The sequence below is a fragment of the Quercus suber genome, unplaced genomic scaffold (assembly GCF_002906115.3).
Source record: "Quercus suber isolate HL8 unplaced genomic scaffold, Cork oak 2.0 scaffold_621, whole genome shotgun sequence".
In the NCBI taxonomy this organism is placed as follows: Eukaryota; Viridiplantae; Streptophyta; class Magnoliopsida; order Fagales; family Fagaceae; genus Quercus; species Quercus suber.
The window spans coordinates 109,098-128,896 of record NW_027070064.1 but is presented as its reverse complement, the minus strand read 5'-3'; the positions used below and the strand labels follow the sequence as shown (position 1 = coordinate 128,896).

At 33.0% G+C, this 19,799-nt stretch overlaps 1 protein-coding gene across 1 annotated transcript in view; it reads left to right on the top strand.

The window, feature by feature from the left end:
• LOC111996497 (probable leucine-rich repeat receptor-like serine/threonine-protein kinase At3g14840) overlaps positions 1-19,080 on the top strand; it is a 71,222-nt gene extending 52,142 nt beyond the window's left edge. The window contains 27 exon segments of the mRNA XM_065765317.1: positions 2,707-2,850; positions 2,853-2,883; positions 3,372-3,406; positions 3,409-3,442; positions 3,533-3,601; positions 3,720-3,791; positions 4,095-4,166; positions 4,296-4,367; positions 6,466-6,537; positions 6,628-6,699; positions 6,812-6,883; positions 6,984-7,055; positions 9,491-9,559; positions 9,904-9,969; positions 10,553-10,624; positions 10,709-10,747; positions 10,871-10,911; positions 12,134-12,510; positions 12,579-12,643; positions 12,645-12,772; positions 13,097-13,260; positions 14,119-14,235; positions 14,340-14,550; positions 14,659-14,896; positions 17,510-17,607; positions 17,610-17,659; positions 18,436-19,080. Of these exon segments, the coding sequence (XP_065621389.1) occupies positions 2,707-2,850; positions 2,853-2,883; positions 3,372-3,406; positions 3,409-3,442; positions 3,533-3,601; positions 3,720-3,791; positions 4,095-4,166; positions 4,296-4,367; positions 6,466-6,537; positions 6,628-6,699; positions 6,812-6,883; positions 6,984-7,055; positions 9,491-9,559; positions 9,904-9,969; positions 10,553-10,624; positions 10,709-10,747; positions 10,871-10,911; positions 12,134-12,510; positions 12,579-12,643; positions 12,645-12,772; positions 13,097-13,260; positions 14,119-14,235; positions 14,340-14,550; positions 14,659-14,896; positions 17,510-17,607; positions 17,610-17,659; positions 18,436-18,813 (2,930 nt within the window). The 3' untranslated portion in view covers positions 18,814-19,080.
• The last annotated feature ends 719 nt before the right edge of the window (positions 19,081-19,799 follow it).

The window sequence follows — 19,799 nt, the reverse complement described above, 5'->3', positions numbered from 1 at the left end:
CAACTGGCTTCCTATACGGGCGTTAACATAATTGTTTGTATCTTATCCTCTAGGTCTGAGTCTGAGTTTACAAGTAGAGGAACCAGTGAGGGCACTAGTACACATTGATCCGAAGGCGTGGGGTTTTACAAGAGATTCGAACTTGGCCTCCACCCCAAACCACTAGTGAATAAGCCTAATGGCTGTTATTTAACTACCTAAACCCCCATTTGACTGTTACTTATTTTTAGAAACAAAAAGGGTGTGTATGCACAATTCAAAACAAGGTGTAAAAGCTCAATAAAATTACTCTTATATAGGTCGGGAGAGGTAGTGCAAGCTTCATTTTACAATGAGCTGAATGTATAAATGTCCATTTCCACTAGTTTGAATCAGAATGAATTGAAGTGATGAAGAAATATACAGAAATATACAAATAGAAAGAAGTGCCCCTCCTACATTTTTTTTTTTTTTTAATTTATAAAAAATAATAATAACAATAATAAAATTACACTTCCTTGAATTAAGACTGTTAAAGAAATTTGTATATTTACACTTTAGCTTTGTTTTTTAAATGACATTCTCATTCCACTCAAATTGATTCTAACTCAAAATTCCCTTTTACCATCCACTAAGAAATTGCAAAATTCCAAGTCTCCAACTTTATTCTCCACTGAATAAATAAACCAAACAACCACGGTACGGTCGATCAATCAAAAGTTTAAAACTCATCCCAAAACCCAAACAACCACAATACTGCATTTCTTATACATGGATATAAGTGTTGGAAAGTTTAGAGATAAATTCATAGACAAACTTCAGTGCTTGGGCATGAATTTGTTTACTCAGTAAAAGTGCCACGAATTGGCACCAGCAAATATGTATTCGTTGCCCACTAGCCACTTTCTAGATAATGGTTGAAGTGCCATCAAATGCTCTCTGACTGGTCACAACTAGAACTTATAGCTGATCAGGACACAAGGTTTCTTGGGCAGCTTGCATACCCGTTTTTAGGCAAAAAATATGATAGGAATGACCATTCCGTATTGCCTTGGTTTTGTTAGCATCAAGGACCACATCGACTGTGAAAGTTCACTTGGTGTATAAAACACTAGTGAATGTTTAGATTCCCAATTTCAAAAATCTCAACACAAGCTTATACTCAAACAATATATGCGCGGAATGATAAGTACAAGCAATATCCAAATAAACAAACTACTCCAAACCATAATTAATCACAACACAACAGCAATTAAAGGTAAAGAGTAAGGGTTAGAGAGATACAAACACAAAGATAACACCGGCATGTGTTATTAAAAAGGAAATCAAAGAACTCAGTGAAAATCCTCTCTGCCATCTTCTAAGCGGTAAAATGATTCACTAAAGAATAAAGTTAGGATACACGAATAGCAATAGACTCTCTAAGCCTAATCCACCCAATGCACTTAAGTCCTCCAAGCTTCTTGCTCCAAAAAGGTTAAGCCTAATCGTGTTTTCTTTATCTTTTCGGATTCCGCAATAAGCCCATTGCATCAACCAAATAAAATGGTCATCTCTGAACTGCTTTCTAAGCACCAAATAACCTCCTCACTGATATGGGTATGGTGAGATGGTGAGATAAGGATTTGGCTAATGAATCTCTCAAGGGTATGTCAATGGAAAGGGTGAGAGTAAAGGAATTTGGAGACTGAAATGTCTAAGATTGTGGATGAGTCAATCTTATTTTTCTCTTAGGTTTTTCTCTCAAAATTCTTTTTAGAAACTTTCTACATTTCGTGGGTATAAGGGTATTTATAGTAGGGTATGTAAGGAATGTGAAAAGTCATTTTTCTGCAAAACAGGGTGCTCTGGGGACTAACTTGTGACTGGGACAAGTCGCGGGTTCCAGTCATGAAATAACTGACTAGCCAAATTGTCTTTTTTTGTCCTGTAGTGCTCCAGTTGTTGGGATCATTCAGTTTCTTACATGTTTCACGTGTGTGGTATTTTGGTGAGTCAATAGTCATGAGTCAATCGCGAGATCTAGTCGCGAGAAGCTATTTGAATGTGCACACACTTGAATTCTTAACACTCTCTCATACACAACTCTTACATGATTCTCATCTAAATATAGGGCATGTAAATTGCTGAATTACAAGCAAATTTGGCATGGAATAAAACCAACACATGGTTGAATAAATTCAACCTTATAGACTGCATTTCAATGAAAAAGCCCAACCGACGATTCAGTTTTCCATAGTTCGCTTATAAAAAAAAAAAAAGTTTTTCATGGTTCAAAATAAACTGTGGGCGAGGAAAATACAATGAAGGTTTTTTGAAAGATTGGGATCTTAATTCTAAATAACTTCCTTTATGCAAAAATGTTAATTCTTCTTCTTTTTCTTCCCCCAAATATATTTTTTTGGTTTCTAAACTTTACTTTATGAGTGATAATTACAACAATTGGAGAATAAAATTTAAACCCTAGTTCTGCTTATGGTAGTGACTGCCGCTCAGCTCAAGATTTGAGTATCATGGTAAATGTAAACTTTAAATAGTATTTTTATTATCATAATATTACATTATTTGAATTTATTACTTTGCTATTTCAGACGGAAACAATTAATTATTAAATCATTTCTATAAATGTAGTGGACTTTCAAAAAAATTGCTATGGACTATATTAGAAAATCTAAAGCCAACTAAAAAGGTAAAAAGGAAATTGATTAAGTTTGATTCATCATGCAGTGAAAGCCCTTGGTGAAATAGGTCTACAATTGGGAAAGAAAGACTGGAATTTCAGTGTGGACCCATGCATAAATGAGTCAAGTTGGTTAACGCCAAAATTGGATTCGAGGCTACTGTACAACAATTCTCTCTTCTGCAATTGCTCCTCCCTGATAGTGTATGCCATGTCATTGGATTGTACGTAAAACTTTCATTCGCTAATCAACCGAAAGAACAAATTGCATAGTGTGTATATATTGGGTCTTCTTGTATAGCTCGTTGACTGAATAGAATTTATATAATACATAGATATTTTATTTTAAAATTAAATCTTCAAATTTCCTCAAATTTTTAGTTGGATGTAAAACACATGATATTTATTTGATTTTTTAAATGCCACCTATCTTACATCTAAATAGAAATTTGAGTGAATTAGACCATTGAGAATCTTCTCCCAAAAATTTATTAGTGTGTGTATATATATATATATATCTACAATTTGGACTACATGAGACATCCGGTGGGAGTTTAGTAGTCAAGCACTTCATTGGTTTGTCCCCCTCACCTTAGCGCCTTGGTTTGAGTTGTGTGGAGCGCACGACCTGCATTTGGTGGGGCTTTTTTATTAAAAAAAAAAATATATTATTACATGTAAATATTCAACAGTATATATCCTTGTCACACAGGTTTCTTATAGGGCAGGATCTTGACGGTGTGCTTCCACGACTCTGGTGAAGCTACCATACCTGAAGTACCTGTAAGAAGGATAACCATTATTTGTTTCACTAATTAGCACTTCCAAAATTTTATTTAACCACCTGATTGCACAATTTCCTCTTGATTGTAGTCATCTCACTCTTAACTACCTCAGTGGTAACATACCCCACGAATGGGCTTCTACACAGTTGGAATTTCTGTAAGTCACTCCTCAGTTCATGTTAATTGAATTGAATTAAAAAGGCCAACAAACTGTTATTGGTCTAAGGTTAGCCATTAAATGCTCATTCTTATTTAATTAATTGAATTTGCTACAGGTCTCTCTCTATGAACAACTTATCAGGACCACTTCCAAGCTTCTTGGGAAACATTACCACACTTACATTTCTGTATGCTCTTATTGTCTCTTTCTTTCTCACCAATAATATAGGGGAAAATGCTAGAGCTACTGCCAATTTAACAACATAAAGCTTACAAAGTGATATGACAATGAAAGTTGATAAGTGGACTTCAACCACTAATGAATGAATGTTTGAATTGGTTTTTGGTAATTGGTGACACATCGGTTTGTAAACTCTATGTAGTAAAATTTGTAGCATTGCTATCATCACTTGTCATATAGACAATAAATTATGTCATACTTCCACTTGGTCTAACTGGCTTTAATATTTAAGAATATATTATATACTTAGGGGCATAGAAAACAATCTGTTTTCTGGAATGGTTCCCCTTGAGCTTGGAAAGTTGGTTAACTTGGAGAAGCTGTGAGTGTTTCTTTGTTTTCTTTTTCTTAATTTTTTAAATAAAGTTTGATTTGTCACTTTTAAATTGTCATTGATTTTCTTAATTCTGAACACATGAAATAACCTCAACTTTCCTTTTGGTGACTGTAGCATTCTTAGTGCTAACAATTTCTCAGGAGAGTTGCCAGTTGCGCTTACTAATTTGACGAAATTAACGGAACTGTAAGTGGTTGATACCTTTTCTGTGGCTGATAGTACTCTTAGAATTTCCTTGAAAAAATCTTAGCCATTTTGGTGACTATAGCATTCTTCTTGTTTGTATTTTGTTCAATAATATTTTTGTTTTGGNGCTCAAGATTTGAGTATCATGGTAAATGTAAACTTTAAATAGTATTTTTACTATCATAATATTACATTATTTGAATTTATTACTTTGCTATTTCAGACGGAAACAATTAATTATTAAATCATTTCTATAAATTTAGTGGACTTTCAAAAAAAAAAAAAAAAATTAGAGGAGACTATAAATTAAATTTTATTTAAAGGGCCTTCAACTTTGTTTTTGTTTTGTTTTGTTTTTTTCTCTATTAGTCTTGTTATCTAAACTTTTGAAAATTCATATTCTTTATATCTATTCAAATATATATATTTGTTTAATTTGGATTCAACCCAATATTAGATAAACTTTGAATAAATTAGATTTAATCTTCTATAAAAAATTTAATTAAATTAGGTATTTCCTTTTTGCTAATTAGCTAGTTTAAAATTTTATTTTATTTGTACTTGCTAATAAAACTCATATCATACATAAATACTTTTGTCAAACTTTTTGGAACATTGAACGAGTTAAAGACCAGTATGTATTAGCATTTTATCACCTATTTGTATTATTATTTTTTTAAAGATATCTCATTATAAATCATATATATTGATCAAGTTTACTATGATTGATATTTTAAGATATTAGAGCATTCGCATTAGCAAGTGCAAAAATTTATGTCTATTTTAGAATAAGAATCTATTTTTTATTTTTTCTTACCCAACCACTTTTCAAAATAGTTATATTAGATTATTTATTTTACACTACATTTTATTAAAATGTTATTTCTTTATCAATTTTTTATTATTTTCTCAAATCATCTGTGTGTGTATACAAGTAAAGAAATATTAAAAAAATATATTTACATGTGAATAGTAACTAGTACATTTACCCTATTATTATAACTCACAAATTCTTTTTTCACAAGTTTATATGGACTGATGTGAGTGATTTTAGAGTTATATTTGTAAAATTTAGCCCCTTGTGCTATTATATATTAACTAACGAGTAATCAAACTTTATTTATTTATTATATTTATACAAGGTAGAAATTCTACTTAAATTTAATCTAAGTGTATATATGTGTGAAGTTCCCTCTTGAAGGCTTAAACCCCGACCCTAGCCTCCCCCCACACCCTACAAACACTTATACTTGTGCTATTATACATTTAACTAATATGTGTAGTCAGACTTTAATTAATTGAATTTGCTACAGGTCTCTCTCTATGAACAACTTATCAGGACCACTTCCAAGCTTCTTGGGAAACATTACCACACTTACATTTCTGTATGCTCTTATTGTCTCTTTCTTTCTCACCAATAATATAGGGGAAAATGCTAGAGCTACTGCCAATTTAACAACATAAAGCTTACAAAGTGATATGACAATGAAAGTTGATAAGTGGACTTCAACCACTAATGAATGAATGTTTGAATTGGTTTTTGGTAATTGGTGACACATCGGTTTGTAAACTCTATGTAGTAAAATTTGTAGTATTGCTATCATCACTTGTCATATAGACAATAAATTATGTCATACTTCCACTTGGTCTAACTGGCTTTAATATTTAAGAATATATTATATACTTAGGGGCATAGAAAACAATCTGTTTTCTGGAATGGTTCCCCTTGAGCTTGGAAAGTTGGTTAACTTGGAGAAGCTGTGAGTGTTTCTTTGTTTTCTTTTTCTTAATTTTTTAAATAAAGTTTGATTTGTCACTTTTAAATTGTCATTGATTTTCTTAATTCTGAACACATGAAATAACCTCAACTTTCCTTTTGGTGACTGTAGCATTCTTAGTGCTAACAATTTCTCAGGAGAGTTGCCAGTTGCGCTTACTAATTTGACGAAATTAACGGAACTGTAAGTGGTTGATACCTTTTCTGTGGCTGATAGTACTCTTAGAATTTCCTTGAAAAAATCTTAGCCATTTTGGTGACTATAGCATTCTTCTTGTTTGTATTTTGTTCAATAATATTTTTGTTTTGGGACACATGCAGTAGAATTAGCAGTAACAACTTCACTGGAAGAATGCCCGACTTTTTTCGAAGTTGGAAACAGCTTCAGAAATTGTGTGCGCCCTTTCCTTGATTTTTTAAATATAAATCTTTAAATAAGGTTTCAGGTGTGATCCAAATCCAATTGAATTGAGTTGTTAACAGAGAGATCCAAGCTAGTGGTTTTGAGGGGCCTATTCCTTCTAGCATTTCTATCTTGAGTAATTTAACCGAGCTGTGAGTACAGCCCTCTAAGATAACAGTTCTTGAGTTGCATAATCCCTATGATAGGTTCATGTGATTTTTAATATGACAAACTAACACTTATTGATGATGCAACTCTATGTAGGAGGATCAGTGACTTAGTTGGAAAGGGATCAGAATTTCCAAACTTAAGTAGCATGACGCTCATGTATAGATTGTAAGTCAGTCTTTTGTTGTAAAATACTAAAATGCAATGAATTTGGAACAATACAAAATTTATAGTAGTCTTGCTTACCTAAGGTTTATTTACTTTTCAGGATGCTGAGGAGTTGTAACATCACTGGATCAATTCCTCCATACATATCAAACATGAAAATGATTCAAATTTTGTAGTTCTCTTTTTCCCTCTATTTATTATAGATACATCTATATATATATCTAAAAGATGAAGCGTTGCATTTATTGTTGCTACGCTCCTGTTGAGTCACATCAGCGGCTACATTATTTACCTATTTCTCATTTATTTTCACTACTTCCAAACATAAGTTTTCTTTTATCTTTTCATCTCTCCACTACTCTTAATTTTAATGTCACTTTTCGGTTATCTCTTCTTCTTCCTTTTATTTTAACTCTTCTTATCTCTATTCAATTACTATAAATATGATATTCTCTATCCCATTCTATACATATTTTCTCACATGAAAAAGGTTATTACTCTCTTTCTCACTCATGTATTATTTTTATGTGAATTTTTTATTTTTTGTATCTCTACTTTAGATTGATGTATTTATGTGTTTTTTAGAGTTTTACTTTGGGTTGCAATTTGGTTTTGGGCTTTTAAGTTATTATCTTTTTTTCTTTTCTATAATTGTTAAATGTTATTTTATTGCATATAAATATAGTTTACTATAATATAATGTTATTTTATTATATATTATGGCTTGGATAATTTGGTGTTTGACTTATTATTATATTTTTTATTTGATGCTTCTTCTCATTTTATTTTTTATTTCTCTCCCGAAAAAGGTGATTACTCTCTCTCTATATATATATATATATATTCTTTTTTACAACTTTACTTTAGGTCGATGAATTATTGTATTTTTTATAATATACTATTTTGGATTGATACAATTTGGTNTCAACTGAAAATGATTTCCGGAAAATTGCATTTTCCAGCGCAACCAAACACAAGGAAAATTCGAAAACCATTTCCGGAAATGGTTTTCACCCAAAACAAACGCAGCCTAAAATGCAATGAATTTGGAACAATACAAAATTTATAGTAGTCTTGCTTACCTAAGGTTTATTTACTTTTCAGGATGCTGAGGAGTTGTAACATCACTGGATCAATTCCTCCATACATATCAAACATGAAAATGATTCAAATTTTGTAGTTCTCTTTTTCCCTCTATTTATTATAGATACATCTATATATATATATATATCTAAAAGATGAAGCGTTGCATTTATTGTTATTACGCTTCTGTTGAGTAAAAAATTATAAATATAATAATGTCTTTTTAAGAGAAAGAAAATTTTGAATAATATATTTGATACTTAAAGAATTTAGTTGTGCAAGAAAATATAATTATAACGCACGATAACATAATTTATCAAAATATGGACAACCTAATGAATAATATCAATCAAATAAATTCAAATAATAAAATGATGAAATATTTTTTGAGATAAATTAATAAAAATTAATTTTAAAAATTGTTTAAGTTTTTAGGAGAACAAATTATTTTTTACAAAATTTAGAGAACAAATTATTTATATTATACTATAACTAACACTCTGTTCATTTCAATATAAAATATTTTTAAAATAATATTTTCTCAATGGTTGTTTTGCATTAAAATAATTTTTTTTTTTGATAAGTGCATTAAAATAATTAATCAAAAGGAAAATATTTCCATTCAACCAAATCAACCTAAAATTTTTACATTTGCTCTCCTCCCTCGATACTTTCACTTCCTCACAACTCAGTCCCTCTAATTTTTGCTCTCCCTCTCTCACGACTGCTATACCTTCTCACTCTCAATTTCTCCCTCATCTTTGTTCTTTTCTCTCTGTGTATGGTTCTCTCTGCCGCATCTCTCAAATATGGATAGGTGGGTTGTCGGTAGTGGGTTTGGTAGGTGGGTTTAGTTTTGGGTTTTGGTTGGGTATGGTGTTGGGGGTGGGTTCCGGTGTTGATGATGGCCGGTTGGTGGCAGCGGCAGTGATGGCCTTTAATTTTCCTTCTTCCCAATCTGGATTTGGTACTGTTGTTGGTGGTTGTACTTGCACCCAGTGGTGGTTGGTGGTGGCTGATTTGTGCTTGCATTAGGACAATCCAAACACTTGAAAATGTTTTATTGAAAATATTTTACTGGAAAATATTTTACATTTAAAAGTATTTTAACGGAGCTTAAAATATAATTATCTATTCTATGCATTGCATGGATCTGCAACTACTACATATAAAATTCAAATCATTTTGAAATCTAACTAGATGTTCATATACAGAAGTTTACGGATTTCAACTTTAAAAATTAGGTACTAATTTTCTAGAACTTAGAGCACGTAATCATCTAAAAAATGGCATTACTTTTTAAAATTAGATTAGAAACTAAAGCTAAAATAGGTACTATTTGACCGAGATGTGGCATCAGAGCGCATATTTATCTCCACTGATAAATGAGCTTTTTAGGAGTTCTCTCTATGAATTAGCTGTTAAAATAGTATTATGTTTTTAATTTTGACATACACCCTTTTTTATGCTTGACATTTTGTTCGATATACAAAATTAGAGTTATAAACCTTCTTTTACATGTAGAGATCTCAGCTTCAACAGATTGGAAGGAAGTGTTCCAGATTTAAGAGATCATAAAAAGCTGGAATACATGTAAGCTTCACAACCAAATCCTTAACCTAGCTAGTTCAATTATGCAGCGAAAGTACACAATGATATATAACTAGGTTTGACTTTTGGCTTACATACGTCGTTGAATCTGCAAGGAACTTCACTCTGTATACACCTAAACAAGAAGCCTGTCCATCTGCTGACTTTTAGAAGAAACCTGAAAGGACCTTATATATAACTGTCTTTTATTTTGTCAAAAAATAAAATACAATAACTTTATCATTACAACTTACAATAGAAAATAGAGCATTGCCTTTAATATAGTCATGCTATTAAGTGTTTAACAGGTGATATTGTCTTTCTTTTTTTAAAAAAAAACTAAATAGGTATTTGACAAGCAACTTGCTCAGTGGGCCTATTCCGGACTGGATCATGGGCAGTGATGATCAAGTGTACAGATTCTCATCCTGAATTCTAGTTCAATTTTGCATGGATTTATGAGTTTGGAGAAACTTATTTTGAAATTATATTTATTTTTTAAGCTAATGAGGGGGAATTCAAACCCAAATGTGACAGAGAAAAGTTATAAGGTAAAAAATTAAAATGTAAAAAAAAAAAAAGAAATTGATCCAAGGGTAGAAAATAAAAATGAAATTTTTAACTTTCAATCTTAATTCTTGTAAAGGAAATTGCAGAGTGTAATAGCTAGGACCGGATCTCAATTTGGTCAAATTCAGATGTCTCTCTTTCTGGATCGGTAGCTGATCTCAAAAAAGCACATGTTAGGGAAGAAATAACAAAATTTTCTGGCAGCTTTGCTTTGCATCTTGCTCCATGTGGCTCTATTAAAAAGGAATTTATGAACAATTTTACTATCCATTGTTTAATTGGTTGTCTGATACCTGGGAAGAGTTTACTGAAGCTAAAATTTGAGCTGACTGGAGAAGCTTGTTGGAATGAGCCTGAATTTATGTTGGATTAGCACTTACAAACCAGTTGAGTAGTTATAATATAATAATTTTGCTTTGGGTGCAGGAAATATTTAGATCTTTCTTACAATAGTTTTTCAGAAAGTTCTGACCCAGCTTGTCAAGACACATTGCAAAAGTCTCTGCCTACTGTAACTTTACACACTTTGCTCTCTTCATAACCTTTCCATTTTTCTGAAACTAACTGCTTTTTCCATTGCAGCAAAAATTTGTTCAAAAGCTCTTCTGGAAGGGACAACTTGTAAGCTTCAAACTAGTAAAATTTTACAAAGAACCAATGCTTATTTTATATATAAAAAATAAAAATTCCTTTTTCACTTTTATTTTGGATAAATGACACTTGTTGTGTACCTCAATCATTAAGAATACTTGACGAGTGCCTGAAGAATGTTCCATGTTCAAAAGGTAATTATATATCTATTCAAATCAAATTCTGAGATATATGCTTCTGTTATCTAGTTAGGCCCTTCTCTTTTGTAATTAAGAAGTGTTTAATTAATTGTTAGAAATGGTCTCAAATTCCTATTTGGATTTGGTTTCCTTGTAGTGGAGGGAAAAGGTTTTACTTGCTGTGGAAGAGAAGTGTAAAACTCACGGTAAAAACTAACCTAACCAACATATCTAACTAAACTCTACCGGCTACCAAACAGTAAAAACAGAAGATAACTAACATCACAATCTCATAGAAAGACCAATAGATAGGCTACATGTGTCTAACACTTAAAACAAAGCTAAAACTGATTTATCTCTATGACAGAAATGATCTATCGTGTAGGCATGACTGATAACTCGAACTTAAGCTACATGTCCTTTTCTCTCTTCTTCTACCTTGCATTTTACCGTTGCTGCTTAATCTTGGGTTGAATGCATCTCAACAAGAAGTTTCCTTGGCATGAAAGGAAAAAAGTAATCCTTATTCAAAAAGTAATTGAGTATTCCTTATCTATCAAGGATATGAATTGGAAACTCTTAAATAAGTAAGGGTTTGGTGGCTTTTGCTTAAAGGATCTTCTCACATGGAGAGAGAAAAAACTTTTTTATTTTTTATTTTTATAAATTTGATAATTATAATGGGGGTGGAGGGATTTGAACCCTAGTCATCTCCTTTGTAAATACAAGGAGGTGCCAGTTGAGTTACTAGACTTATGGCAGTTACTAGACTTATGGCAAAGATGAGAACACTCTTAGACGAACATGAGTTGGGTTTCTCGAATGCTAGTTTGGTAGTTTTTTTGGGTTGAAAGATACCCATGTTCATGAGTTAAGAGGTTTTATTTGTATTTGTGAGGGTTTTTTGTGCGAGTACATGAGTTTGTGTGGCTTTTGAAGTTTGATTGAGAATGGTTGTAATATATATTTTTAATCTATATCGTAGATTTTGTCTGGGTGTTGCCTATAGATGTAGGGTTAGAGTTGGCCAAACATGTCAAATATTGTTATCTTGTATGGATATTTTATTTTCTTGTTCATAGGAATGAACTTTGCTAGCTTAGCTCGATCACAAATAAATATTCCATCTTATAGAAGACAACTACATATAATATTAACAATACAATGGAAATTTCATTGTTGTTCTATTATGTCTGCTTGTATTTTATTGCCAATAATATGGTGCTGCTTTATGTAGATCGGTATTCAAGGCATATAAATTGCGGTGGGAACGCTATCACCATTGGAAACATAACGTATGAAGCGGATAATGAGCAAGGTAGTTCAGCAAAATTTTTTCATGGGAAGGAGAATTGGGGATCCAGTAGCACTGGACTTTTTTGGGATACACAGGCTAGCCTATCTGACTACATTGCAAATAATGTATCCATACTCACAATGAACGAGTCCGAACTATACACAAGTGCACGCCTATCTCCTCTTTCATTCACATATTATGCCCGCTGCTTAGCAAAGGGAACCTATAATGTGAAACTTCACTTTGCGGAGATAGTAATCAGAGACAATAGATTTTTTTACAGTCTTGGAAGGCGGATATTTGATATTTATGTCCAGGTATTCTATCAAATTTATTTTTCTCTTTATGTTATAGTAGAGGAGTTAATTGAATTAATTTTCTGCAGGAAAAATTGGTGTGGAAAGATTTTGACATTGAAAGTTCTGCAAGAGGGTTGATAAGGCTGTTGTTAGGAACATAAAGCAAATGTTACAGATAATGTTTTGATGATTCGCTTTTATTGGGCTGGGAAAGGGACAACAGCTGCCCCAAAGAGAGGAACATATGGTCCCCTCATATCAGCAATCTCTGTGGAATCAGGTAACTGTATTAGAGAATGAGAATCTTGCTGCTGTCGGTACTCAGATTATTAGATTGATGAACTATGGAAGCATAGCTATTTAGTGGATGTGGAACCCCATATTTGTCTGCATATAGAAAAGTCTCAAAACCATGTTAAAAGTGCATTTTAGTTGGAAGACAACCAAAACTTTATTATCATTTTCATTTTATAACCTTGCCCTGCTAATTTATCTTTGAAGATCTATTGCTATCATGCTTTGGATTTCTGTGTGGTGCTAAATAATTATGTATTTCAGAATCAATTTTATAATCACTATTCTTAGCTATTTGTCTTGTCTGTAGATTTCAGTCCTCCTCATGATGGCAAGAAGAAGGTATCTATTGTGGTACTGGTTGGAGCTGTAGTTGTGGTGCTACTCATTTTTATGATTTTGGGCATTCTTTGGTGGAAAGGCTGTTTGGGAGGGAGGTCATCAAGGGAAATGGTAATCTGTGCAAATCTTGATGTTGAAATTCAAGAGGACACTAATTGTTTTCTCCGACTATGGCTGGAAGTTTAAACAATGTACAGGAAAAAAATAGTTTTATCTTCCCATAGACGTGTTCCAAAGTACAACTTGAAAAGCAATAGCATGATTTCAGGACTGCAGAGCATATGAACTTTGCATGGATAATGGATGATGATTGGGGCCATTTTGTTCCAACTTTGATGACAATGACCAATGGAATCAAGCAAAAAAAAAACTATTACCATTGCTTCTTTTTCTAAAATTGGCATAGAAATAAAAATGCATTGTTGGTTTAAGCTCATTGTAGTTAAGCAAATGTCTAAAGATTCTCATAAATCATGTTTCTGATAGAGAAAAGACTACCACTTTTGAATGAATTCATCTTCTACATGTTCTGAAAGTCATATGAAATTTGGTTTTTTGGTTTAATATTCTTATTTTAGTTTTAAAATGAACTTTTGTTAAGTCTTAAGCACATCTCATTCTATAATAACTAATGAAATATCTCACTCCCCCCCCCCCCCCCNGCCAGTTGAGTTACTAGACTTATGGCAAAGATGAGAACACTCTTAGACGAACATGAGTTGGGTTCCACAATAAACTACTTGTGATTGAAAAAGTAGCAACAGACAATCTGAAAAACTTGTGGTTTTCAGTACTGGTTCATAAATTTTCCCCCTTTCTAGCTTCTGTATGATTTACTACAATGTACTGCCATCTAAAGGCGTTTAATTTTCTTGTCCTTCTTTAAGATTCATCTAACTAGTCAAGAGGCATGCAAATATTTGGTTAAAAATTGGTCTTGTTATACTATAAGCTGCAGTCTGACATCTTAGCCTGATTCATCTGACAGAGTTAAAAGGATTAGATCTGCAAACTGGTTTTTTTACATATAGACAAATAAAAGCTGCTACTAATAACTTCAATGCTGCAAACAAGATTGGGGAAGGTGGTTTTGGATCAGTTTATAAGGTATATGAACATTTTTTCCTCTTCCTTTTCTTTTTATTCTCCTTATTTTTCTTTGACGTATGAAGAGATTCATGATGAAATACAAAATTGAAAATGTTAAGCAGGGTATACTACTTGATGGTATTGTAATTGCGGTTAAGCAACTTTCACCAAAATCAAAGCAAGGAAGCCGCGAATTTGTGAATGAAATAGGCATGATATCTGGTTTACAACATCCAAATCTTGTTAGATTGTATGGATGCTGTATTGAAGGAAAACATTTATTGTTGGTATACGAGTACATGGAAAACAATAGCCTTGCACATACTTTGTTTGGTAAGTTAATGTTTTATAACTTACCATGCATTTTATATTGATACCAGAAGAATGAGAACAAACTCTAATGATGAATTTCATTGATTGTGTTCTGAACATCAATCCCAGGCCCTGCAGATGGTTGGTTAAAATTGGACTGGTCCGCAAGGCAGAAAATATGTGTTGGCATAGCAAGAGGTTTGGCTTTCTTGCATGAGGAATCAACTCTAAAAGTTGTTCATAGAGACATCAAAGCTACTAATGTGTTGCTTGATAGGGACCTTAACCCTAAGATCTCTGACTTTGGTTTGGCCAAGCTTGACGAAGAGGAGAACACGCACATAAGCACCAGAATTGCTGGAACAATGTGAGTTACCTTCCTTTCCTTTGCCTCCTCCTTACTTCCTTCTGGACTCTTTTTTCCCTATTGTCTTCTATTTCATCACATCTACAGACCTTGTTTATGAGGTATTGTGAATACATGTTGATCTGATAGGTCTTTAGTCTTAAGTTGCTCCTCTGAAAGAATATCAGAATATGACAGCAATGAAATCTCTGCTCTTAAGACAAGTAGAGAAAATACTGTCGGTAGAGTATTCGCCAAGTCCTTGACTAAATTTTGTGTGTTTGGCATTTGTTAAAGATATTTGTTTATTACGGCTAACCATGTGTAATGACTCAAGAAGCCAATAGGCCAATATATTGTGTAGCCCATACAGGGTTAATCCCAACTCCTATAATCCCTATATTATATATATCCTATTTAGGGTTCATTGTAATTGTCACAAGCCATTGTCAAAGTCACGTGCCCCATGCTCTAGTTAGTTTTCATCTCACACGCCTCTACATGCGGCACACATCGGTTCAAAATTGATAATGCCATCATGAGACATCACATTTTGGTCTTGCCAACTTCAATCCTATCCATGTCAACAGTGACGTAAGCATGTGTGCCATGTCAACAGCCGGGTCAGCCATATTTGCCACATTAGAGTCACACTCTTGGCTTGTTATTCTTTGCCATGTCACTTGCACATCAACTCCACTTCAACAGTCTTTGCCGCATCAGCAATTGTTACTACGTCATTAGTGTCCGTTATACTATCTGAACCAACGTTGACCCGAGCTGATTTGACCTAGATTCAACACTTACTAAACCAAACCTTTGACTACAATTGACAATTGACTTTCCTTGCCTTGATCACTAACTTTGACTTTGACCAATTGTCTAAGGTTCACTTTAGTTTTTTCAACTATGCCTATCCAAAGTCGTTTTTTGCATACATTTTGATTTTGGGTCTATTTTTCCATATGGCTCTTACATCCCTCCCTCAAATTTGATCATATCTTCTTTTGGGTTCGCTTATACACAAAATTCGCCAACTCACTCACATATTCATTCCATATTGGGTCGGATCCACGATCCATCCAATGCAGCCATTCATGGACACTCTCATGTATCATTCAATGCATCTTCGAGGGATCTTCCCAAGTTTATGTTCCAAACTCAAGACATCGTCAAACCTCTACCTTGAGTTTGAGAGAGTGTTGAAGATATTAGTTTATTATGGGTTACTATGTGTAATGGTACAAGAGGTCCAATACATGGAATTTTCCACACTAAATTCAAACAAGTTATTATATACACTTGAAAAGAATATAAGGAATAAGATCCTTGTTCATTTTTATGGCTTATTCCAACTCACTCACATATTCATTCCATATTGGGTCGGATCCACGATCCATCCAATGCAGCCATTCATGGACACTCTCATGTATCATTCAATGCATCTTCGAGGGATCTTCCCAAGTTTATGTTCCAAACTCAAGACATCGTCAAACCTCTACCTTGAGTTTGAGAGAGTGTTGAAGATATTAGTTTATTATGGGTTACTATGTGTAATGGTACAAGAGGTCCAATACATGGAATTTTCCACACTAAATTCAAACAAGTTATTATATACACTTGAAAAGAATATAAGGAATAAGATCCTTGTTCATTTTTATGGCTTATTTGCATAACTATAGAAATAGTCAATGCAAAGTTGCAATAATATTGAATGCATGATATTATGCAGGACAAACTCTAAAATGTGACTTTGTGTTTAGGAAACCAAATGAAGAATAAAACAAAATTAATATTACCAGCAATCAACATTTAGGCTTTGTTTTAAAGAAAAACTTAAGTACAAGTCCTTAGGGGTTGTATCTTAAGTTCCCCAATCAAATTCAACCACGTGACCGCATGGCCAAGAGGCCACATAGTTGAATTTAATTGTTCTTAGTGGAGGATAACATTGTTTGTACTGCATTGGTTAATGCAAACATCTTGTTGAATTTATTTTGAGAACCTAAAGATTCAACAAAAAATAAATTGTACCTCAGTTTTGTCCTTGTTTGGAATCAACACCACAGCAACAAGAATAGAAATATAGATTTAAATTTTTTTTTTTTTTTTTGTACAAAATAGAAATTTTACTCTAGCCTAATCTAAGTGTATATGTGTGTGATGCTCTTTTCTAGAGACTTGAACCCCAACTCTTATCCCCTGTATCCCCTTCCCCAAAACCAATTTAAAAAAAAAAAAAAAGAATGAAAATCATAACTTGGCGGTTTAGGAGAGCATTCATGTGTACTTTTAATTATATGACTTTTTTAATGAGCTATGTGACTAGTTTAAATAATACACATTAATAGTCTTATAAATAGCCACCTAAGGGTTGGAGCAAGATATCCAAACCAGTTTGGAACCTTGTCCTTTCTTTAACTCTTACTTTTGTTGTTTTGTTTTTACATCTAGTCAAATGAAACTAAACTCACTTATGGTTATGGTGGCTTTATTAATTGCATTATTGCATGCATAACACTTGATTAAATATCTTGGTGCTTGGAAATTGACTGATGTTTGCCTTGTTGGATTTAAAAGTGCATAAGATCATAGTAGTGAACTAAATATAATGGCTTAATGCATGTGTTGAAGAGGCTACATGGCACCAGAATATGCACTACGAGGTTATTTAACCGACAAAGCAGATGTTTTCAGTTTTGGAGTTGTTGCATTGGAAATTGTTGCTGGGAAGACAACATGAAATATCAACCAAACGAGAACTTTGTATGCCTTCTAGATAAGGTAAAATATATCCTTTTATGTTCCTTTGAAACTTGTGGTTACGGGTAAACTATGAAGTACGAAGCCAGGTTGCTTCTTTTGTAACTACCACATTTGACCAGTCAAGGTGGAAAACAAATGTTATTTGAAGTGTCTAACCCGGTAATGTGCGGCTAGAATTGGGGAAGCAGTATATTTGCATACCTAATTTCTTGAGTCTTCATTGCTATCAAAGTGATGTGCTAAAATGTGTTAATGTCTCGTTATAATTTTTCAACACACTGGAAATGCGAAACCACAAACTCTGTGAATTTAATTGGATTAAATTTTATTGAGTGTGTGTTATACAGGTGTGTACTGAGTCCCACATTGAGAGTTTACTTGATAAATCTTGGGTGTTTTAAGTGATTACAAAGAGTTCTCATTACAACTTGAGTAGTCTTTTTGGGATAAGCACAAATATGGTTTGGTGATTGAATTGTATGAGTAGTCTCCTTATCATGCTCTCTACTCTCTGGACTCTAGTGACTAGAGTAACATCACTTTCACCATTGACACAACTTCTACTATGCACCAATCACAACAGACTATGTCAGTAATTATTAAAAAAAAAAAAAAATTGTGAAATTGATGTCCCTAGGTTTTTTTATTTTTTATTTTTATAAATTGGTATCCTATTGTTTGCTTACTTGGAGAACAACATAAATTGATAAAAGCAAAATCGAATAGTGTATTTCTATTTATTTATTGATGTTTCCTTTTCACTTCCATTAACTCTCTTCCTTTTGTCACCCCAGGCTATTGTTTTACAACAGAAAGGGAATTTGATGGAGTTGGTAGATCCTAAATTGGGTTCTGAGTTCAGTAAGGAAGAGGTACTTAGAATGATTAAAGTAGCATTATTATGCACTAATCCATCCCCAGCACCTAGGCCTACCATGACTGCGGTAGTGAGCATGCTTGAAGGTGGGACAGTTGTTGATGAATTGAACATCGATCCAAGTATTTATGGTAATAATGAATGGAGGTTTGAAGCCTTAAGAAACCAACTTGGTCAAAGCCCACAATCAATCTCAAGGGAAAATCAGAGCCTTGCTCAGTCATCAAATGCAACATGGATGGGCTCTTCTACATCTGCCTAGGATCTCATTTCAATTAATCTCGACTCTCGGTAATATAAGCACCTAAGTATGCTACTGCCCCAGGTTATGTGACAATCATAGTGCTTGTTTATTAATGATAACAAAGTATATATATGTTTGTTTCACTAGCTCCAAGAGTTAAAAAAAGTCAGCAATGTAACCTGAACGGCTTATTATTGGGGTCCCTTATTTCGAAGAGCTCTAGATATCTTGTAAAAACAAAACCAATATATATATATATATATATATGTGGTTTCAATTCCAACATTTCTGTGTGTTAACTAAAATTATTTTCACAAATTTTATTTTTCTTATATTTTGTAGAATTGATTCCTTTAGATGACTATATATATGTCACCTTACATATCTGTACTCTCAAAACTTGATTCTCGGTAATGTAGGCATGCCACTGCTACCATCTAGCTTATGCGACTAGCAAAGTGCGTGTCTAAAGATAGCAAACTATATGTGCTTGCTTAAGATCATTCACATCCGGATTCTTAAAATATTTGCTATTTTACGCTCTAAAAGCTACTTTGTTCATTCTACCACACGATTTCATAACTCACTCAACATCCTAGGTTTGGTTTTAACATACGATTCATTAAAATAATATAAACTAGCCCATGAAAAATATGAACAACTCATTTCTCTCTCTCCCCAAAGCATTCACAGCTAGGTTTGTTAAAAAAAAAAATAAAAAACTATTTTAGCAAAAAAAAAAAAAAGTTAATTTTTCTATTTTACAACACCATTTTGTGATTCACTCAACATTTCATTTCTTATTTTTCACATCACACTTGACACTATTAAATATTTTGTTCATTTAACTCGTTTTCTTTTCCTCAACCGTAGCCATTTCTCTCTTCCTCATTGTCTCTCTCTTCACCCATAGTTTCTCTATCTTCCTCACTATCTCTATCTTCACCCATAGTCGTTTGTCTCTCTCTCTCTCTCTCTCTCTCTCTCTCTCTTCAACCACAATCAAAACCTATCCCAAAACCAAACCCCATGGCAAA